Here is a 24,282-nt window from a genome sequence, read left to right on the forward strand (position 1 = left end):
CTGTGTCTTCAGCGGCACTACTCATCATATTATCCAGCCTAGTTGGTGTGTCACTGCTGCAGCCAATCATTACGACCAATGTGTAGCAGCGAGGCGATGACCAGGCTAGAAAAGAAGGCGTGGAGAGTGGTGAGGGACCTAGTCGGTGGAATGGCGGGGGGAATCCGTGAGTATGTGCCTTCTCTTTCTTGAATAGCAGACTTGAACTATAACTTTATGATAAAAAAGGGTGAAAAATTAAATTCAGGTGCTAAATTGTGATGGTAGAGAGGAAAACATCTGATCTACTCCTCGTCTGTACCCAGAACTACTCCTATGGTTACTGCCAGTAAGGCCGGGATCACACACAGTGAGATACGGCCGTGTCTCGCAGGTGAAAACCCAGCTCTGGCGCCGGCACTCCAGAGCGGAGCGTACAGCCGCACAGCAATACATGGAGCCGCACGCTCCGCTCCGGAGTGCCAGCGCCAGAGCTGGGTTTTCACCTGCGAGACTCGGCCGTATCTCGCTGTAGTGTGACTCCGGCCTAACACTGAGAAAGGGAAAATCTACACTGTAATGTTTACTTTAATGTGTACTTTTATAAGAATCGCAGCGCATGCCTTATTTATATAGTGGTTTCTCCATTTCCTATAAATTACGGAAGAAACAAGAAATTTTAGAACGTTCTAGGAAACTTTGGGCCAAATTCATCAAAGTATTTTCACCAGAAATTGAAATGACAATTTTTACGCAACTGAATTTCCCATCAAATACTGAAGAATTAAAGTCAAACCTCCAACCACTTACAATACAATAGGAGAACAATTAAAAAAAAAAATACTCCAATAAAAATGAAGTTCGATTAGGCTAGAAAAAGAGAATGAAAAAAGACCTAGAGAAAAAAAGTGGTGTTCCCCATGCGGGCTGCAGCACGGTCACTTTTGAATATCCAAATAAATGGTGAATTTGTCAGAGTAAGTATCTGGTAGACTCTTGGTACTCTGACAAATACACCATTTATGTGGATGTTCAAAAGTGACGGTGCTGCACCCGCGCCTGGATCAACCGATTGGCGGGGCTGTCAGGTCTCAACGATTATATATACCATACTAAAACTATACTAAAAGTAAGCCATTAATATAAACGTCCCGGACAACCCTTGTAAGTATATTAATATGCAGTGTTCAAAAATTAAGGTGATATATTATTTATCAAAATTACACAGATAAGAAATATCCTACAGGTTGACCAGTTTTAGATGGAACTTACTCCCTGCCCACCGTGTATCAGAATATATTGATAATCAATATGTTAACATACTGTAATTGAGAGATTCACAACATAGAATCAAAAAACTAAATGATAACAATTAATGCCAATACTCATTTTTTTGAACCCGAGACATATCATACCCTTTTGCAATAACAGACATGACTTCCATCAGACCATGGGTACAGCGATGGGTGCGAAATTCACACCCAGTTGTTGTGCAAATTTGTACCTTGTGGTCTGGGAGGGGAAGTCCATCATAAATTCTGAAAATAAAACAAAATAAAAAAATTTAGGCTATTTAAAAGATAATTTGATAAGTTTTTATATTATATTATGTTAGGGGGAGTCCATAGAATTGGATGTTTTTGTACAGTATATTAATAATAACAAATCTCAACTTTACTCATGAATATACTGTAATTAGTGCATATTTTAGATCTAGAGAATTTTGGTTATGGCTGGGGAAAGCATCACTTATTATTTTAAACCAATTGATGGTAACAAATATAGACTTCTCTAGCTGCCTCCGTAGTCCATTGATACAAAAAAATAAAAAAATCCCATAGGATAATTTAAAAAAAAAAAGAAATAGCTCCAATAATGATTATTTTATTTCACAAAAACTAATTACTAAGGACAGGTTTGAAGAAAAAAAATGATATCATGAAGAAAGTCAATTCCTCTCAGTACAAAATGAAGATTTAGTGGGGACATTCTTGAAAAGTCATCTTGACAATAGGCAAAAACAATTCCATGTATTACTAATTATTGCACAGATGTGCATTTGATTAAAAATATCACAGTAAAACATTGGCACCTCTTGAAGCAAGATACGATATTGTGGCCGGTCATTTCTGATCAGCCTCAAATTATTGGCGAGCGGTTCCCTCACTCCGTTGTATCAAATCTAAGGATCCATCAGGCAAAGGCTTTTTTGTCTTTGACTCAGCTGGAAAGCATGTGGGGAGGTTGGGACAAAGGAGTAATAAAAATATTTAACATTTTTTGGGGGCAGTAAAAATAAAAACCAATATAAATTCCATGAGCTTTTTGCATGTAATAACATAGGGGGCCATTTGTATCCTGGAGTGCCCTTGTGTTCTGCTTTATGTTAGGCGCACAGAACGCAAACTGCTAAACAGAATAGCAGAGCACTAAAAATATTTGTAAAGGTAAATTAGATGAAAGTGAATGGGTCCATTCTAAAAAGGATGTACCACCAAGTCCATAGGGGCAGCAAATTCTATGCTATCGAATTGGTGACACCTAGCTGCAGAGGGGAGCATCATATCAGGAAAACGAGCCAAAGGGCAAATTTGAGGATTTTAAATTAAACACTTTAATTTCATTAGATCTGACTATAGATGTAGAATTAAAACATTTTCTGTAGTCTGTTTACTTAGCTTTCAGTTTTATTGCTGTTTTGGTGTGGTTATTATTTCTTTACATATTCATTTTTCACATTATATATTATAGACCTGTTTCTTATGGTCACTTTTTCAAAGAGGAGTTGTATATTCAGTGCCATGTAAAAGTTCGGGCACCCCTGGTCATAATGATTGTTATTGTGAACAGATAAGCAATTTGAAGATAAAATTACAAGAGTCGTTTTGTTTGGGGGATTTTCATCCATTCTTCAATGGATAATTCTTCCAGTTCTGTGAGATTCCTGGGTCGCCTTGCATGCACTGCTATTTTGAAGTCTAGCCACAGATTTTCAATGATGTTCAGATCAGTGAACCATGAGGGCCATTGTAAAAACAGTTAGCTCACACCTTTTCAGGTAGAACAATAGCAAAATTGTATTGGTATATCCAAACATTAATAATTTTAAGTAAAAAAAAATGGATGCCTCTTGTCGGACAAAAAAAACACAGCAGCAGACTGACAATTTTCTCTAGGTTAAATAAATTAGTATTAGGCTCAGTGGTTTACATTGGTATATTCCTAACAATATTTATATTGGTTTATATTCCTAATTGTATGATAAAATATGTACATAAAAGTTTGAACTAATATTGTATATGTTTAAAAGGTTAATAATGATAAAGTTTAAAATATTTACACTAGTTTTAGAATACGGATAAAAAGGTCAGATGTCATAAGGCACAGGCAGTTCGCCCCAGGATGAAGGTGTCAGGCGAAACGTAGGGTCCGGGTAGGACTGGCGTGCGGTGTCATATATTCTATGAGCTTTTATTTGAACTGGATTTTGATTAGAAAAGTGAGCAGAACTGGGACACAAATTACACTAGAAATGTCCTTTTGTCCCTTACCCGAAGTAACATTTTTGGTAATGGTATATTGCAGATTAAAAATGTGTGAAATTCATTCATCTCATTAACACCTGTCTTAAAGAATCGGGAAATTCTTGAAAATATTGAGGAATTGAAACACGAATAGATTAGCTTGCTGTCAGTGAATGAAAACACTCCACTACACTATGTGTTCAGTTGAGATATTTTTACATCTAGTCCATACACTGCCAATATCATAACAATTGTGAAAAATTAAACCACAAAGAATATTTAAATGCTATAAAACATTTTCATTTACTCAATGATTTCTAAAAAATGGAAAACCTCTTGAAAGTTGTTCCACCCTCCCAAACTAAATAATATTCTAGAGTCTGTAAAATGGGTATTACACGGTGAGTCGAGTAAGTTCTTACCTTAGGTAAATGGACGGATGAGAACAAATGCTGCGAAAAAACAATATGCTATAAAATAGGGTTTAAAGAATGAATCCACTTACTTCTCATTTCTGGCTCGTAGCTGAGAGAACTGGGCTTGTGGACACGATACTGCTTTAATAGACGTTTATCCCATGCCGCACAATTCAAAGGATTACCAAGCCGGAGAAATTCTCTGGAAACAGCAAGGATTGAATCGTAAAAAAAATAGTTACACTTATGCCACTTTTCTGGCATAAAAGCTTTGACGAATCGGCCCCTATCGCATTATCATTTTGTAACAACGTTCACACATAATTCGGCCTTTGGGCTCTTATTACCATAGGAAGCGCTGGCTGGGCACACAGTGTTCCTGAAGCCGCCTGAAAAATCTAAACTAATATTTGTTGATTTACGCTTTGGATGGTAGAAAAAACAGAATCTATCTGTATGTCAGTAATAACAGGAGGTTTCAGGAATGAGAAGAGAATATGAAATAGGTCATTGCAAGAACAGCATAGATGACTTCTCTGTAGGATAGGTGACACATGCATGTACAGAGGAGGTCTCATGCCCCCACTCCCCCAAGAACAGGGGTCCCACATTTCTGTGTGACTATTAGTAGTGAGCTTGCAACACCATCACTTTGTTTACTGGCTGAGAGTGGTGGTCATGCATACACACTAGACGTTCACAGGGGACATGAAACCACCACCACCATTCTGGGAATCTCTGGAGGACGCCCACTAATTCCACATCTACCACCTATCCTCTGGTATTACCTCATGAGAGAGTAACTGTCCACCAAAAACAAAGAAAAAGAAGTTATCGCCACCCTGTAGCCGCTCGCTTCAAGGCATCTGGATGGTGCAGGGAGCTGTATCAGTCACCACTCAATATACTCCCCAGCACTTTGACAGCCTGCTCTGCGCAAATGCTCAGCACACACATCCATACGCACAGCGCACACACACGCACAGCACACACATGCGCACACGCACAGCACACACATGCGCACACGCACAACACACACATGCGCACACGCACAGCACACACATGCGCACACGCACAGCGCACACATGCGCACACGCACAGCGCACACATGCGCACACGCACAGCGCACACATGCGCACACGCACAGCGCACACGCACAGCAGGCTGTCAGTCAATGTGTTGGGAAGTGATTACAGCACGCTCACTGTATAGAGAGTGGTGACTGATACAAATTTCTACCCCGCCCCGGTGACTGGAAAGGAGCATCTGCAGGGAGAATATAACTCCATTTTCTCCCTGTAGCCTTGCTGCCAATAAGCCTGCCAGGTATGATTTAAAAGCTATTTATCTGCAGATTATCCCTATAACTGCAGGTAAATTGCGATTTTTGTAGACAACAGGTTCCTTTTAAGGAATTGCCTTATAAGTTATGTAGTAGTACATTTAGCTGAAGTACATACCTCAACACCATGGGCTCCAGTGCTTGGGAAGCCAACCTTTCAAACATGCGCTGAAGTGGAGGGTGTAAAGCATGGTCCTCATCGGCCAGGGCAGCGCTGCATCGGTGTAATAACCGGGCATGCAGCCCTCCTTCACACATGACCTGCTGGTTCCGCTCTGTGTGCACCAATGACTGCAAGATGTTTGCAATGGCCAACTGGAGATCCAAGGCATGCTGCACAAGAAGAAATGAAATCAATACCACAATGTATAATGGACTTACCAAGCCCACAATGAAATGAGTTCTATTAATGACGTTGGATATTTCGGACTTTACTTTTGTGGGGTCCATGCTGACATCACACACCTTTCTCCCAACATGATGCTGAAGACACCATTTCCTTTATACTTTCTAAAGGCATTATAATGATTTGGTTATATAGATCTGTAAATAAAGGGTTGTTCGGGGGTAAGCTATTGATTATCTATCTGTGGAATAGGTCATCAATATGAGATTGGTGGGGGTCCGACAACCAGCGCCCCCCAGATATGCAATATGCTCCACTAGTGGCCTTATGTAAGCCATGGCCTGAGGGGAACACTACAACTGCGTACATTGTTAGGTGGCCAAGACCAAGCACTGCACTTCATATCTCCGTCATTGGAAAGCGCTGGACCAACTGGCTATTGGTGACTTATCGTTCTCCCAGAAAACTAAAGAACAATGTGTAGTATGTCTAGAACTAATTAAAGGAGTTTGTAGTAGATTACCACAATTTAGGTTATTGGTATGAATGGTGGGGTTGGACTACTCGGATGTCCTCATGACACCATTTTCTGTGCGGCTCTGTTCAATCTTGATAAAGACATTTTATATAGATCCCCATCACTAGTCACATTACTGGTAATGGGGAAGCTATGTGTGGAGATTCTTGCAGATGGGGATTTGCTACTTTTAAGGCCAGAGCACAGACAATGTTCCTATTGGGACAGGAGAGGCTTATGAACTTAAAGGGGTTGGCCAGCTTACAGGGCTGAAGTTTGCAGACAGACACTACATGACCACAAACATGTGAGTCCTCATAACGCACACAGTGCCAGTAGTGGGCGGTCATTTGACCTCAAGTATGCAATATTCCTAGTTCCTGCCACATTTCAACTAGACGTGTCCGGCCTCATTCAATTCACTTGTATTGAGCGCGGCTGCACTTGTCTAGTTGGCACATGACCGCATATATGCAAATAGCACACTTGCTGTCACGCCACGAGTGCCGGCACTAGAGAATCCTGACAGCGCACATACTGCGCACTGTGAGGAGTCACAAGTCTGCAGTCACAGAGTCTCATGCTGTACTGACCGCTCCTTTGCTTAAAGTCACACAGCATAGAGGCTGTCCGTCATGCAGAAGACAGCACTGGGTGGGAAACAGAGCTGCAGGGACCGAGGCTTGAGAAGAGCTTTTATGGTCCAAATGAGTCTGAAGAGCTTTGCACATTGATTCAAACACATTTCGGAGCAACGGATTGGCTAATTAAAGGTATGGCTGGACCGGTCTTTGCAAGTGCTATATGTATATATAAAAATAGTTTTGGGTGTAAAACCCTTCCCTTTAAGGGCTTTTTATGAAACAGTTGTTAAAAAAATGATTATGGCTACGTTTCTTTGGCATATAACATGCTAGTCTGAACCCTGGAGATACGTACTTCAGGTTGGGAATCTGAATCCACTGCTGCTAAAAGATCAAGCATAGAAAGCATGGCACCCGGGTGTATGATAACGGCATCTGAGTTTGGAAAGGATGCGGGCCCTCCATGAGATTTGAGATCACTGATGTTTTTTGGAGGCATCAGGGAAGATGTGGACACTGTATGGTAGACATGTCTGCAAAGAAAATAAGCATAAGATACATCTAAACAAAAGTGCTTACTGTATGTAGACTGCGGAAAGCGTGAGAACGATGAATACGAGCCTCCAACCAAAGGGGGCAGACTACTGATGAGGGAGCGTGTTTGGACAAGGTGTTATCTGAGCATGCTCGGGAGCGAACTGAGTGACTTCGGTGTGCTCGAATAATATGTTCGAGACCCCGCAGCTGTTCGACAGTCGCAACGCATATGCAGGGATTTCCTGATTGTTAGGCAACCCCTGCATGTGTTGCGACTGCAGAACAACTGTCAGATATACAGCCGCAGGAATTAAAACATATTATCCAAGCACGTCAAAATCACTCTACTAGAACCCGAGCATGCTCGGATAACGCCTTAACGCGTTCGCTCCTCACTAGTGCAGACATGTTCGATTTACAAAAAGTGACATCTCCGTCACGGAGGTCAATTCTTCTTTTAACATTGTAACAATCATCGCTATTGATGGGTCCCTAGAAAGTCTATACCAACTGGTAGAACTGAGAGGTTAGTTTTTCTTTTGTTGTTGTTGCACCTGTTAAGTATTTTTCAGTATATTTGTTTTTATTGTGTTTACATGATGCTTAAAGGGAACCTGTCACCCCCAAAATGGAAGGGTGAGCTAAGTTCACCAGCATCAGGGGCTTATCTACAGCATTCTGCAATGCATTCTGTAATGCTGTAGATAAGCCCCAATGTATCCTGAAAGATGAGAAAAAGAGGTTAGATTATACTCACCTGGGGGGCGGGCGGTCCCGGTGCAACAGGGCAGACAAAGTACGCCTGTGCCGGAGTGTGAAGACATGAAGAGGACATCATCGTAAGAAGATGGGAGGCCCCGGACCGGACCGTGACGCCCATCGGACCAGAACAGAACCAGGACCGCCCCTGGGTGAGTATAATCTAACCTCTTTCTCATCTTTCAGGATACATCGGGGGCTTATCTACAGCATTACAGAATGCATTACAGAATGCTGTAGATAAGCCCCTGATGCCGGTGGGCTTAGCTCACCTTCCATTTTGGGGGTGACAAGTTCCCTTTAAAAAACCCTCAAGATCAGAGCCAAGTGAAGTAATAGCAATTGTAAGTGGCCATGGAAATTGCCAGATAAGCAGTTAGTCAGATGACCAGTGGGTGTAAGGGAACAGGGCATAATATTAGGGAATGTTTGGTCCCTGGGTGTCGCCGACAGAAAGAGGCCATTGTGTCCCTAACATTGATGTGGAAAGGCAACCAAACAACCTGGATGAAAGTGGGCCTCATATGAAACTCATATCATCAACATTAATAATGTTGATTAATCATTAATTAATGTTGATAATCATCAACATTAACAGAAATAAACACTTGAAATAGATCACGGTTTGTAAATGACTCTATGTATGAGTTTCACTTTTTGTATTGAAGAACTGAGATAAAATTAACATTTTGATGATATTCTCCCTATATTTTTTAAACTACTATGAAAATAATCCCACGCTAACATTACCCAGTAAAAAGCTTCATCTGGCAGCCTTAATGATATAAACCCTCGCATGTTTGAGTCTGCCATCCCATAGAAAAATACGGTCTTTCTAAAAATAAAAGCAGCCTAAATATTTAATTGAATGAAAATCTGCTGCATTATTCACCACCGTCTTTGAATCTGTGTTTTCTCCTTTCTCTAGGCATTTAGGAGAATTTTAATGAGGCGTTGTAAGACAAAAAAGGAGTAACAAAACACATTAATAGCGGAGAATTTCAGTTTTTCAGGAAGGAAAAAATTAGAGTGGTGTAATTAAAAACATGTCGAAACATTCAGAGACCGAGAACAAAGCAAAGTAGAGTAAATGTAAAGTAGATGGCAGCAGTGGGCAGAAGCACTGGATGAAGAAGAGTGCGTTTCCATAGTATGTGCACACCGGTGTATACAGGATCGGTATGACTATACATAGAGCGCTCGGACCATGCAAGACGCCTCCCTAATGCATAGCGCATAACTGTGTATGATGGAGCCAAATACACCTGCTATCGGTGCTGCATCCGATCACGGAGACATAATACACCTTTGCAGAAGTCCTAGGCATTGGTTATTTGGCAGCTTCCTTTGATTAGGGTGACCACAATTTTTGTCACAAAGCTCCTAGGGCCAAGAGGTGGACAAAGTTTATGTAAACCCTGCCCAAAAGTTGGGGTTCCAGGGCATTTCTAGGAAGGGTGAGGCTTAAAATGGTTGGCTGGTCTTAAGCTACAAGTCTGGCACTCTATGACTTTGATTCCTTGTATCGCGCGCACTGCACACTGTGAAGATTCTCCAGTGCTTAAGCGGGTGGTTATTGATAGCAAGGATGCGATTCGCATATTTTCGGCCACAATCCAACTAGACTGTTTCTGGCCTCACCCAATACATTTGCATTGAGTGATGTCACGCCCAACTAGTCGGCATGTGACCGTATATATGCAAATCACCAGCACCAGTGAATTCTCAAAGCACGCAATGTAAAGAATCGTAAGTCTGCAGTCACATAGTGTGACTGCAGACTTGTAGCTTAAGACCGGATAACCCCCCTGAGAATTGTGTGCTACCATGTGCTGGCCATAGACACTTATGAATAACAGATGTCTGCCAACAGTTTTTAACTCTTAAAAGTTAGCTTTCATGGGCTTTCGCACTCATTAGCAACAATTAGCATGTACCAGTGTTTGACAACTATACAATGCAAGTGTAGAAGCTCTACCATCACTTTTTTTGTTTTTTCTACAGTGAAGCTCTGCTTTTGTTTATCAGCACAAGCCCAAAAAACTGAGCGCTTTGGGAAAATGTAAATTTCCCCAAAGTCCCAGCTATTATAATAGCCGCTGTCCTTTGCAACAAAGCTAGGATGGTAATTAACTACAACCCACTAAGAACGAGAAAGATACAAGAATTCACTAAAGGGAAGTTATAAAGGTTTTAACTTCAAAGGGAATCTGTCATCAGTTTTTTCTCCATGTAATTTGAGAGCAGCATAATGTAGAGACATAGACCCGGAATCCAGCGATGTGTCACTTACTGGGCTGTTTGCTGTGGTTTTGATAATCTGCTGATTGAAAGGTTATATCATCATTAGAGAACTAGTAAACCTGCTCCCTATTCATGAGCTCTGTATAACCCCACCACACCACTGATTGGTCACTTTCTGTGTACACTGTGCATAGACAGAAAGCGGCCAATCAGTGGTGTGGCCGGGGTCTTTGCTATAACATCACGCTGCTCTAAGATGAGGACACAAAAACCTGGTAACAAATTCCCTTTAACGGTCATTGTGTTGTACTAAGCTCAACACTTTCTATACCACAAGTAATAATGTGAAAAGAATACCCATATTCGAACAAACACTTTAATAAAAGCTGAAATATTATTAAAGCCCTCCTAATGGATGCATCAGTACCTTTTTCTGGATAGAGCAGGAGTGCCCCAGGGCGATGGGAGAGTAGTCTCATTTGTCAAGCAAGGCGGGATCTGTTCTGCCCGACTACAGATGTGACAGGTATGAGCAGGATAGAGAAAAGTTAGAAAGACAAGCCAAAAAGTTGTGTTAGTCGTATAGTGAGTGAAGAACAGAATTACACAGAAGTGTCACAGGGCAAAGGACAGATGTACATAGAGGAGACAAACATGCGGATGTCTTCAGCCACCATTGTGCGTACAAGTCTGAATGGAAGGTTATCAAGAAGTAGTGCTGCCCCATTTCCTCTTCCGGTCCGTCCTGTACGCACAAAAATGCCACCATTTCTCAAAACTGCATGATTCTTTATGGAGGAAGCATGGAAAAGTCATATTAAAGAGGATCTGTCAGCACTCCGGACACGTCTTGGAGATATGTGTATTTGGCATCAAGCTAGCAATTCATAAACCGCTGTGTTTCGCCAGTCCTCTGTTATTCATCCTGGAAATGTATCAATAACCTGACAACTAGGCATAACCAGCATTCAAAAAAGTGTGCCCCCCGACTGGTAAGACCCCGTAGTCAACTTATTCCGGAGGAGGATAAACAGCACAAAAGACTCCAGAACTGATACTGCCTGAAAAGTAACATTTACTAAACTAGACATTCAACGAATGCTGACCAGGACAGGCTAGGACTCCCGAAATGTCTATTTTTCAGGGAAAAAAAAAAAAAAAAGAAAGACTAGATATAAAGGTCTTTCCGAAAAAAATTAACACACTGCAGACTAGTTGCAAAAATTTTGCAACTGTTCTGAAAAAAACATTATCATAAAATTGACTTTTGCAGGATATCTGCTGTATGCGAACGTACTTTAAAATGGATCAGTCAGCAGGTTTCACAATACAAACTGCATACATTACTACATAGATTTCATAGACCTGATAAAGTCTCTAGTTTGAAAATCTGTCAGGCTGCCTGAATAATTCTTTATGAAAGTTTAACTCTTTCTCTACCCACTTAAGACTAATTGACAGCTCCTCAGTGTGTCTCCTCCTTGCTGAGATCTCACACTGATCAGTACAAGCTGCAGCTGTCAATCATGCACGGTGAAGACTGAATAGGCTTGGACTTATGATCCATTTCATTCTATAGACAAGGGGTGCACAACCTGCGGTCCCGGGCTACATGCAGCTGGCATAACCATTCTGCACAGCCCCCAACCATATGGGCAGAAAAATGCTTTTCTGACAGGTTAACTATATGTGAGGAGCCACATGCAGAAGAGTAGTGTCAGTGTGGATAATGGGAGTTCTGAAACAATAGATAGTAAGTAAAAATCAAAACAAGATCTATTGTAGAGAGCCATGTACATGTGTGACCTCTTCCTCTTTACGACCTATTCACACAGTTTTTTTTTAATGAGGATTCAGAAGCATATTTTACTGTAAATACTCATAAAAATGCTTCAAGTACTCTTTGAATACACTTCCTATTAGTTTTACTGTGAAATGTTCAAAATAATGTGAAAAAAAACATTACTACGTACACTGTAGGAACTTTTACCATTAAAATCCGTATCTGACGTAGTTTTGATGTGGAATTAGGACCAAAATCTATTTATAAATCCTCGTAAAAAAATCCAGTGTGAATGTACCATTAGAGTGTTGATTTTTGGAGGTAAGAGTCCTGTAAGTAGAATTTGTACCTATCAGACATTTATGGTATGTACTTTAAGGCTATGTTCACACGTCGCGTTTTTGCTGCAAATTTTAAGCTGCATTTTACAGTACCAGCGAAATTCCATGCACACAATGTTTTTCCTTGCTGACTGAATTGGAAAACTGCAGCAATCTGCACTTTCAGCATTTTTTCACCCATAGAAAGCAATGGGTTTGTGCAAAATCGCAGCAAAACACACAGGTATCAGGTTTTGCTGCGCTGTTAGTTGGAAAAAAAAGCAGGTACAGTAATATGTGAAACCAAGTTATTTTTGTGATTTTCCCCAGTTTAAACCATGATGTCTTGCTCTCCTCTCCTGAGAATGGCACTTAGGATTAGTACAGTTTAATTAAATCAGTCATATGTGCAAAGTAAACATTGGCTGACCAAGGTGTAAAATTGAACAACACCTGATCAACTCAAGGGCTGACCAAAGTGTGAAAGAAAACAGTGTCCTTCAAACTCAATGCTATGTCGATGTGTTAAGGTACCGTCACATTTAGCGACGCTGCAGCGATCTAGACAACGATCCCGATCGCTGCAGCGTCGCTGTGTGGTCGCTGGAGAGCTGTCACACAGACAGCTCTCCAGCGACCAACTATGCAAAGTCCCCTGGTAACCAGGGTAAACATCGGGTTACTAAGCGCAGGGCCGCCGCGCTTAGTAACCCGATGTTTACCCTGGTTACCAGTGAAGACATCGCTGAATCGGCGTCACACACACCGATTCAGCGATGTCTTCGGGAGATCCAGCGACGAAATAAAGTTCTGGCCTTTCTGCTCCGACCAACGATGGCACAGCAGGATCCTGATCGCTGCTGCCTGTCAAGCACAACGATATCGCTATCCAGGACGCTGCAACGTCACGGATCGCTAGTGTTATCGTTCAGTGTGAAGGTACCTTTAGGTAAACTATTCCCAACCAATTCATGGATCCCCGCTGTTACATTTGTATGTGTATTTTCTCATGAATTTTTTTTGTTAAGATTAGTCACTTTTTTCAATCTTTTTCCATTAAAAAATTGCCCTTTTTTCAGATAATGGTATTATGTTTTCACATACGTCTTGCATTGGTGACCTGTGTTCATGCTTCTGTGGTGGAAGCAAAGCTGAACTTTGGGATCCTGAAAAACAAAGCAAAAATTGCAGCAAAACCTGCTTTTTGTAAGCAGATTCTCTACTGCCAAGAGAGCAGGGTTTGCCTGAAGAAAAAAAAAAAAAAAAAACGCAACGTGTGAACATACTCTAAATATGCCACAAAATGTGACAAAAGGTAATACCCCTTTAATTTTTAGTGCTGTCCCCATATTGGTTGCGCAAAACAACGTGGCTCTTATTCCACAAAAAGTTGTGCACTCCTCCTATAGATGGATTCAAATGTTCATTCTCATCTCTTGACATCACAGACTTGGCCCTATCTTGGATTTCATCATACCTAACAGACCGCACATTCAGCGTCTCCCACTCACACACCACCTCCTCACCTCGCCCCCTATCTGTCAGAGTCCCGCAAGGTTCAGTCCTAGGGCCTCTGCTCTTCTCCATCTATACCCTTTGGCCTCAGACAGCTCATAGAATCTCACGGCCTTCAGTATCATCTCTATCCCGACGACACACAGATCTACATCTCTGGCCCAGATATCACCACCTTACTAACCAGAATCCCACAATGTCTGTCCGCTATTTCATCCTTCTCCGCTAGATTTCTAAAACTTAACGTGGACAAAGCAGAATTCATCGTCTTTCCCCCATCTCACACGACCTCCCCAACGAACCTATCCATTACAGTAAACGGCTGCCCACTCTCCTCAGTCCCACAAGCCCGCTGCCTCGGGGAAATCCTTGACACTGATCTCTCCTTCAAACCACATATCCAAGCCCTTTCCACTTCCTGCCGACTGCAACTCAAAAATATTTCCCGGATACGTACATTCCTAAACCAAGAATCTGCAAAAAACCCTAGTCCATGCCCTCATCATTTCCCACCTGGACTACTGCAACCTCCTGCTCTGTGGTCTCCCCTCTAACACTCTCGCATCCCTCCAATCTATTCTAAACTCTGCTGCCCGACTAATCCTCCTGTACCCCCCCGCTATTCCCTGGCCTCTCCCCTCTGTCAATCCCTTCACTGGCTCCCCATTGCCCAGAGACTCCAGTACAAAACCCTAACCATGACATACAAAGCCATCCCCAATCTGTGTCCTCCATAAATCTGCGACCTAGTCTCCAGGTACTTACCTGCACGCAACCTCTGATCCTCACAAGATCTCCTTCTCTACTCCCCTCTTATCTCCTCTTCCCACAATCGTATACAAGATTTCTCCCGCGCATCCCTATACTCTGGAACTCTCTACCACAACACATCAGACTCTCCCCTTCCGTGGAAACCTTCAAAAAGAACCTAAAGACCCACCTCTTCTAACAAGCCTACAACCTGCAGTAACCACCGATAGGCCAAACCGCTGCACGACCAGCTCTACCCTCACCTATTGTATCCTCACCCATCCCTTGTAGATTGTGAGCTCTCGCGGGCAGGATCCTCTCTCCTCCTGTACCAGTTGTGACTTGTATTGATTAAGATTATTGTACTTGTTTTTTATTATGTGCACCCCTCTAGTGACAGATCCACTTTAGGCAGTAGTCCAAACAAATCGAAAGGTATCATACAAAAAAAAAAAATAGAAAAAAAAAAATAGGATAGTAGACTTTAGGGAAGATTTATAACAATGATGTAATATCCTTAATATCCATAAACGCTTTACACATCATCCTCACTGTCCCCATCGGGGCTCACAATCAATTCTTTATCCGTATCCAGTGGAGACGAAATTTTTTTTTTTTTTTTTTTTTTTTTTTTTTTTTTTTTACAGTGCGATTACTTCTGTCTGGTTGTTGTGATGCCATTTTCCTGGGGATGAATTGGAAGTGTAATAATAATAATAATAATAATAATAATAATAATAATAATAATAAAGTGAATGAACTTATCATGCAAGACCTTAATTTTAACCAAAATGCTTTAGAATATTGGAATGGTCATTTAATTAAAGAAAACGGACTGCCAGAAGTTTTGCATATACTATTTATTGATCACAACTAGTGATGACTGAGTGTACTCGTTGCTCCGGATTTCCCGAGCACACTCGGGGGTCCTCTGAGTATTTATGACTGCTCGGAGATTTAGTTTTTATTGCCGCAGCTGAATGATTTACAGCTATTAGCCAGGCTGAGTACATGTGGGGGTTGCCTGGTTGCTAGGGAATCCCCACATGTAAATCAAGCTGTCTAGTAGCGGCAAGGAAAACTAAATCTCAGAGCAGTCAAATACTCGGCGACCACCCGAGCATGCTCGGGAAAAACCAAGCAACAAGTATACTCGCTCATCACCTATCACAACATAGAAAGTAATTCATTATTTCCAATGCCATAACTTAGTATTTTTTAGCATGAGCTCTTGCTTTAATTACTGCTCTACACCGATGAGACATTGAAGCCACTCGGGTATTTAAGACATCCTGAGGGATCTTGCTCCATTCCATTTGCAAATCTGCAAACAATTCATCTTTATTGCTCTGGGTACGAGCCCCAACTCGCCACCCTAAGGCTATGTTTCCACAGTCCGGAATGGCAGCACTTTGGACGCAGCAGATACCTGCCCCTTCCAATGCCCTGCAGGCTTTTGTACGCGCGGTGATTCCACATGTGTTGATTGAACCGTGTGGAATCACCGCATCCTATACATAGGACGGTGCTATTTATCTTACGGAGACTGAGTGTTCCCACAAGATAAATAGATATGTTTCGGTCTATAAAGACTCGCTGCATGTGCGTATATGCAGATCTGCCATCTATGTCTTTATACGCATAGTGGAGATGGGATTTCATAAAGTCCCACTATGCTGTAACATCTGGACACTGCAGATTGGACGCTGCGGCTGTACACAGTGTCCAATCCACAGCAAATACTGAATGTGGAAACATACCCTAACTCATCCCAAAGGTGCTCTATAGGGTTTAAATCAGGTGATTGGCTTGGCCATTGAAATAGGCGAACAATTTTCTTTGCTAACCAATTTTTGACTAAATTGGATGTGTGCTTAGGATTATTGTCTTGCTGGAATTTCCAGCCCCTCATCACTTTGATTTTACCATGTGGCAGCATGCGCAGAGCGCCCGCTGAGATCTGCCGGCCGGCACCAATAGGAGATTTTTCCTATTGGTTCACTTTGATAACTGTGATGATCACTGTTATAGACCCTATCACAGTGATCAAAATAAAAAAAATAGTAAGTCAAACTCCCCTTTATCACCCCCTTAGTTCGGTAAAAAGAATAAAATAAAAAAAATGTATTTATTTCCATTTTTCCATTAGGGTTGGGGCTAAGGTTAGAGTTATGGTTGGGGCTAGTGCTAGGGTTGTGATGGGGCTACGGTCGTGGTGTGGGGGCTACGGTCGTGGTGTGGGGGCTACGGTCGTGGTGTGGGGGCTACGGTCGTGGTGTGGGGGCTACGGTCGTGGTGTGGGGGCTACGGTCGTGGTGTGGGGGCTACGGTCGTGGTGTGGGGGCTACGGTCGTGGTGTGGGGGCTACGGTCGTGGTGTGGGGGCTACGGTCGTGGTGTGGGGCTACGGTCGTGGTGTGGGGGCTACGGTCGTGGTGTGGGGGCTACGGTCGTGGTGTGGGGGCTACGGTCATGGTTAGAGTTGGGATTAGGGTTAGGGTTGGGATTGGGGTCAGGGGTAGGGCTGTGTTAGTCTTGGAGTTAGAATTGGGGGCTCTCCAAACGAGACATGGCGCCCGCTATTGATTCCAGCCAATTTTGGGTTCAAATAGTCAAACGATGCTCTCTCCTTTCTAAGCCCTGCCAAACAGTGGCTTTCCCCCACATACAGGGTATTGGCGTTACGGTGAAATTGCACAACAAATTTTGTGGTCCATTTTCTCTTGTTACCCTTGTAAAAATAAAAAAGGTTTGGGTCTAAAATAATTTTTTTTGTGAAAGATGTGAAATGTTAATTTCTTCTTTCCACATTGCTCTAGTTCTCATGAAGCACATAAAGGGTTAATAAACTTCTTGAATGTGGTTTTGAGCACCATGAGGGGTGTAGTTTTTAGAATGGTGTCACTTTTGGGTATTTTCTGTTATATTGACCCCACAAACTCATTTCAAATGTGAGGTGGTCCCTAAAAAAATGGTTTTGTAAATTTTGTTGGAAAAATGAGAAATCACTGGTCAATTTCACCCTTATAGCTTCCTAACAAAAAAAAAATTAGGTTTCCAAAAATGTGCTGATGTAAAGTAGACATGTGGGAAATGTTATTTATTAACTATTTTGTGTGACATATCTCTCTGATTTAAGGGCACAAAAATTCAAAGTTTGAAAACTGCAAAATTTTCAAAATTTTTGTCAAATTTCCTTTTTTATATAAACGTAAGTCATATCAAAGAAATAGTACCACTAACATGAAGTACAATATGTCACAAAAAAATCTCAAAATCAGTGGGATCCGGTGAATCGTTTCAGAGCTATACCCTCATAAAGTGACAGTGGTCAGAATTGAAAAAATTGGCTTGGTCATTAAGCACCAAATTGGCTCCATCACTAAGTGGTTAAATAGCGTACAGAGCTGTGATTTCCACTCTCTACACTGTTTTCATTCGGCTGCCATGGAAGGTGATAATAGCTGATCAGTGGAGGTAATTTTTTAACTCATTCATTTTTTAATTTATTTATTTTTATAAAAAATATATATATATGATCCTAAAGTATTTAAACAATAACCTGTTAACTGCATCCCAAAATAAAAGGGATACTATCAAGCAATTAAATGGTTAAAATTGCAAGGAGAATGTTAAAAAAAAGCAACTTTGAAATTAACCCCTTACTAAAAGTCCCATTTTGGGATTTTTAAATTTAATTTTTACTGATTGTTGCTACCTCTGCAGTTTATAAGGGGTAGTCGGTCTCCTGAACAAGGAGAGCAGGACTTACAAGCTCTTTCTATAGAGTTTGCAAGCCCTGCTCTGTAGGTGGCTGGATTAGTGAATGCATTTGGGTGATGCGGCAAAGACAAGGTTGCCTGTGCTTGCGGCATTGCAGCGCACACAGGTCAGGCTCATGGCACGATGATGCTGTTGGCCCAAAAGTCAATCAATCAGAAGATCCTGAAGATGAAGGATGAGAACAACCCTTTAATGGATGGAAACTGGGCTGATGAAGCCACCAGAAACACATCTGACCACAGATCAGTATCTCTGGTTAATGAGTATGTTTTGGATAAACGTGTGCTTCCTCGTGGCTAGTGCACAGGGTTAAAGAGAGACATTAGGATGTAGCATAGCCGCTGTACAGCTTCGGCTTCCAGGTTACTAAATATTGATTGACATTTGTGTCTGGTAGGACTACTGTCATTCACCTAGATGACTACTCCAAGTTTAATTCCAAGTACGTCAAAGCTAGCTTAACTTTTACAAATTGGCTACATCAGATTCATTTAATCCCTTCTTAATCCATAACTTGACGAGATCTGAGGGAGGTTACATAATGGACAAAGAACTTCAATATGATGTGACAAATGACCAAGAACATGCCTGGGAGTGTTCATCTGCACACATCTCACCTGGAGGCATTGGCGACAGGTTGGGTGTTCTGTCTTGTCAAAATATTAATGGAGTTGACAAACTCCAAGTTACGATGTTGTTACAACTCCAAATTACAAGTTAAAATGTGTATTAAAGAAACATTTTACTTTATTTTAGCGGACAATTCCAGACCAAGCATGAAAACAAAGCACCTAAACAACTATTCAAAGACGAGTTGTCCACCCCTGACAAAACAAGCTGCAAGACCTGCAGGTTACAGTATCCTAACGGAGTGTAATGGAAACACAGATAAGATTCAGCTCCTTTTATCAGATCCAGCAGTCATCACGTGATCGCTAATATGCAGACTACGGTCTAGGCGGCTTGGCTCAATAGATTCAATTGAGTAGCATCTGAGTCGATAGAAGGCACTTGGCTGCAACTAGGCAAATCACATACTTACCGTCTTGTGATGAACAAGCATGCAGAGCTGAATCCTTGCAGTGCGTACATTACATACTGTTAGGATTTGTCAAGCTGCAGGGGTGCCGAAAACTGACACCGAGGTGGACAAACCTGAGAGGTACAGAGAAATGGGGGTGTGGAGGAAAATAATACTGTTAAGGGATTGCCCGGTAATGATGGCATTAATCAGTGGACAGGTCAAGGCATATACATTTAGTGGACGGCCTTGACCGATGACAAAGCAGAAGTAGCAACCTATAGGAGTGCATTTTAAAGAAAAAACATAGCACACCGCTTACTATATTTCAGGAGATTGAGAAGTGAAGTCAACTACACTCTTCACTACCTTTGTTTTTGAAGAATACCAAAGAACACAAGCCAAAAGGACGCTCCTTTGACCTCTGCCTAACTAAAAGGAGCCCTGCACACATGTTTAGTGTGATGGTTTGGAGCATTTCTGGGATACATTCTACAAGTGAACACAACATTATGTGAACAAGGCCTTACTAAGCTAAAAGTGGATAAACAATTGCTAAATAATTGCTTGTCACCATCACTCCCCTAACCTCAGTAATATACATAACGTTCAGTGGATGTTACTCAGAGAAACAAATGAGGGAAATCAAAATCTGCAAAATTAATTCTAAGGTAATAAAATACAAAAATCATGTATTTCTTTATCTGGAAATACTTTAGCTGAAGCTTTTGTGATCACAATATTTATATACAAGGCTTCTCACAAAATTGGAATATCAAAAAGTTAATTTATTTCAGTTCTTCAATACAAAAAGTGAAACGCATATTATATAGTCATTACAAACAGAGTGATCTATTTCAAGTGTTTATTTCTGTTAATGTTGATGATTATGGCTTACAGCCAATGAAAACCCAAAAGTCATTATCTCAGTAAAATTAGAATAATTAACAAAAAAACATCTGCAAAGGCTTCCTAAGCATCTAAATAGGTCCCTTAGTCTGTTTCAGTAGGCTCCACAATCATGGGGAAGACTGCTGACTTGACAGATGTCCAGAAGGCAGTCATTGACATACTCCACAAGGAGGGTAAGCCACAAAAGGTCATTGCTAAAGAAGCTGGCTGCTTAGAGTGCTGTAACCAAGCATATTAATGCAAAGTTGAGTGGAAGGAAAAAGTGTGGTAGAAAAAGGTGCACAAGCAACCGGGATAACCGGAGCCTTGAAAGGATTGCTAAGAAAAGGCCAATCATAAATTTGTGGGAGATTCACAAGGAGTGGACTGCTGGTGGAGTCATTACTTCAAGAGCCACCACACACAGACGTATCCAGGACATGGGCTACAAGTGTCGCATTCCTTGTGTCAAGCCACTCATGACCAATAGACAATGCCAGAAGTGAAGCATCTTACCTGGGCCAAGGGGAAAAAGAACTGGATTGTTCCTCAGTGGTCCAAGGTGTTGTTTTCAGATGAAAAAAAAGTTTTGCATTTCATTTGGAAATCAAGGTCCCAGAGTCTGGAGGAAGAGTGGAGAGGTAAACAATCCAAGCTGCTTGAGGTCTAGTGTGAAGTTTCCACAGTCAGTGATGGTTGGGGAGCCATGTCATCTGCTGGTGTAGGTCCACTGTGCTTTATCAAGACCAAAGTCAGCGCAGCCGTCTACCAGGACATTTTAGAGCACTTCATGCTTCCCTCTGCTGACAAGTTTTTAGGAGATGGAAATGTCATTCTCCAGCAGGACTTGGTACCTGTCCACACTGCCAAAAGTACCAATACCTGGTTTAAAAACAACAGTATCACTGTGCTTGATTGGCCAGCAAACCTGCCTGAACTTAACCCCATAGAGAATCTATGAGTATTGTCAAGACGAAGATGAGAGACACCAGATCCAACAATGCAGATGAGCTGAAGGCTGCTATCAAAGCAACCTGGGCTTCCAGAACACCTCAGCAGTGCCACAGGCTGATCGCCTCCATGCCACACCGCATTGATGCAGTAATAGGAGCCCTGGCCAAGTATTGAGTGCATTTATTTAATATACATTTCAGCAGGCCAACATTTCGGATTTTAACATCATTTTTCAAGCTGATGTTATAAAGTATTCTAATTTACAGAGACAATGACTTTTGGGTTTTCATTGGCTGTAAGCCATAATCATCAACATTAACAGAAATAGACACTTGTAATAGATCACTCTGTTTGTAATGACTCTATATAATATACGAGTTTCACTTTTTGTATTGAAGAACTGAAATAAATTAACTTTTTTTATGATCTTCTAATTTTGTGAGAAGCACCTGTATATTTGCACACATACAGTATATATAATTTCTCGCATCTAGTGTTGAGATACAAACTAATTCTACAAAATGCCTTGTAATCACACAAAGCTGAATATCCACCATCCACCAAGATGATAAAAAAAGCACAAAATAAGATTTCTGATAGAATGGAGATGTCCTAGAATGACAGAATACTACAGAGTATATATACGGCAACCACATTAATCATTTTCTTTAGAAGCCTCCCACCATGCAGATAGAGCGTGAATAAACCTACCTGTCAAACGAGTCTGTAGATAATTTATACAGATACACAAAAAGTTTGCTGCAGTGCCTCAATACTGGGCACACAGAGTCCAACTGCACCAGGTCCTCTTCTAGAAGTCTCTGAAATGGTTGATTATTGGATGGGAAGACATTTGATGGTTTGATTTTGCGACATTCAGCAAAGCAGCCAAGTAGCCGAATAGCGTCTGCTAGTTTTTCATACTGGATTTCGGTTCTGAAGAAATGGGAGTTTGCAGGTTCATATCGCATAGCTGCTGTTAAAGTGCAGAAAACAGTGTGCAGAAGTTCAAAGACTTGGTTCTGGTTCACTTTTTCCCAACCGTTCCTTGGTGGACAGCCAAGAGACTTCTCCATTGCAACTAACAAAGACGTGACATAGACAAATCCACCAACTTTCCGGAAAACAGTCCTTGTTCGGTGACTTTCCCTCAGAACTATTAATAATGCCTAGAAACCACAAAAAGAACATTTTAGATTTCAAGGAAATTGGAACAGATACATCAAAGACAGACAAATCTCCCAATGATGTCGCCGCCAAAGTCTGTACCTGCCTCCTTGTACACAATCTCTACTACAACCTACAGCCCAAAAACTACTTCTCCACTTTGTGTCTCAGCCCCCACACACAAAAAACAAGTCTCATCACATGAACTACCATGTTAACGACGGGAAACTATGCACCAACCCTCCTTCAAATAAAACAGGAGAGAAGTAGTAAGAATGGTAAAAGTTATGCCAAAAATTTTGCGAAAGGTATAATATACTTGCTAGTCAGACATTTTTCAATTTCTTACACCAACATTTTGCACCAAAAAAAGTTGCATTTGTAAAGGTGGCCCATCTTACAACTTTTTTTTGCGGAGCTCCACACATTTTAAAATTGACAAGAGGTATGGCCTATCATGGTCCAACTGATTCACTATCATTTACATCACTACGCAATCCATGACTGGAGCTCATCGCTGACTCCGGCACACAGGAAGCTGAAGGACGCATTCAATTCATTTCAGGAATTTTGCACATTATGCATCAGGGGACAGGGAACCAAGACTGGTATATAGAACACCAATCTTTATGAATGTCCCCCATGTGCTCTGAATTCAGTTCGGTTTTGTCATATCCTAATACAATGTTACTACAATTACTGGCTTTAGTAATGGGGCAGTAACATGAATGGCTGCAGGTAACTTTATTTTTAATATCTGTCTTGACAAACCACAAAAGTGTAAATCAGTCTACCAACTGCAGACTATTGACTGATGCAGAACAGCATGGGTCTTCTAACAGGTTTATTTTCCTCGACTAAAGAACAATTTGATAATAAGGAATAGCTTGATGGACAGAGTTCGTTTAATGCTGGTCTGCCAGCAGATTTCTCAGTACAAACTGATTTATTAAATAAATCTTTCTAAATGTGATGATACCAGTACATTTTGGAAATCCATGTCAGAATGACTGAATAATTCTGATATTAAAGTGAGTATTTTGAGTCTAGCTAAAGATTGAAAGAAGTCAATAGATCAAGTGTATTCAGCCTCTGCTCACCCAGCCTGATAGAGCTGCAGCTTGTACTGAGCAGTGCGAGATCTCAGCAGCAGGCAGAAGGGAAACTAAGGCTAGGTCAGCAGAGAGTGGGTTGGAACGTTAAAAAAAAAAAAATTATACAGCCATTTTGAGATGGATTTTTGCCACAAATACAATAGCCTTATCTGCTCTATGATATGTGTAATAATCTATACAATTTGTTTTGTGAACTCTGATATTAGTTATGTTTTAAAGGGGAACTACACGTCCAAAAAACTTTTCAGAATAACTTTTCATGAGTGTGTAAATGAGGAATAACACCATTTTCGGTTCAATATGTGACTTGTATCCTGCATTTTCACACCATTTTCCCCCTCTGCAAGTTCAATCTGAGCTGGTAAGATAAGACTAGCCTGCTACGATCTCTCTCATACACAGCACATCACAAAAACAGCTCTTCATTCCTTAGTTTTTACACAGAAAAACAGCAAATGTATATAGAACAGTAGGTAACAGTACTGATCAGCGTAGATGTGAATCCAGCTTTGGGGTGAGGTAAAAGACTTGTTAGAAAACTCAATTTTTACTATCTCCCTCCACTTGTTCTTTCACTCGGTTTCTCACTTATACCCTCCTCCACTCTCGACAGATTCTAAAAGGAGGTGTAATGCATTAGCTTACTGTGCTAATGGTCTATCTCATATTGAGCAAACCAAAGTTGAGCTGTTTTCTTTTTTGCTAAAAGAGTAGATGGTAAGTTTAGGAGGCAAGT

At 41.2% G+C, this 24,282-nt stretch overlaps 1 protein-coding gene across 8 annotated transcripts in view; it reads right to left on the reverse strand.

Annotated features, from left to right (window-relative positions):
- WDFY3 (WD repeat and FYVE domain containing 3) overlaps window positions 1–24,282 on the reverse strand; it is a 339,686-nt gene that overhangs the window by 127,673 nt on the left and 187,731 nt on the right. For 7 of the 8 annotated variants that reach the window (XM_077275801.1, XM_077275800.1, XM_077275803.1 and 4 more), the window contains 5 exons: window positions 21,976–22,433; window positions 10,676–10,759; window positions 7,064–7,241; window positions 5,380–5,594; window positions 4,009–4,121 (listed from right to left, as the gene is read on the reverse strand). In XM_077275801.1, coding sequence (XP_077131916.1) covers window positions 4,009–4,121; window positions 5,380–5,594; window positions 7,064–7,241; window positions 10,676–10,759; window positions 21,976–22,433 — 1,048 coding nt within the window. The remainder of the gene's footprint in view (window positions 1–4,008; window positions 4,122–5,379; window positions 5,595–7,063; window positions 7,242–10,675; window positions 10,760–21,975; window positions 22,434–24,282) is intronic. The other variant, XM_077275807.1, reaches the window with a different exon arrangement.

The sequence above is a fragment of the Ranitomeya variabilis genome, chromosome 1 (genome assembly GCF_051348905.1).
Source record: "Ranitomeya variabilis isolate aRanVar5 chromosome 1, aRanVar5.hap1, whole genome shotgun sequence".
Classification (NCBI taxonomy): Eukaryota; Metazoa; Chordata; class Amphibia; order Anura; family Dendrobatidae; genus Ranitomeya; species Ranitomeya variabilis.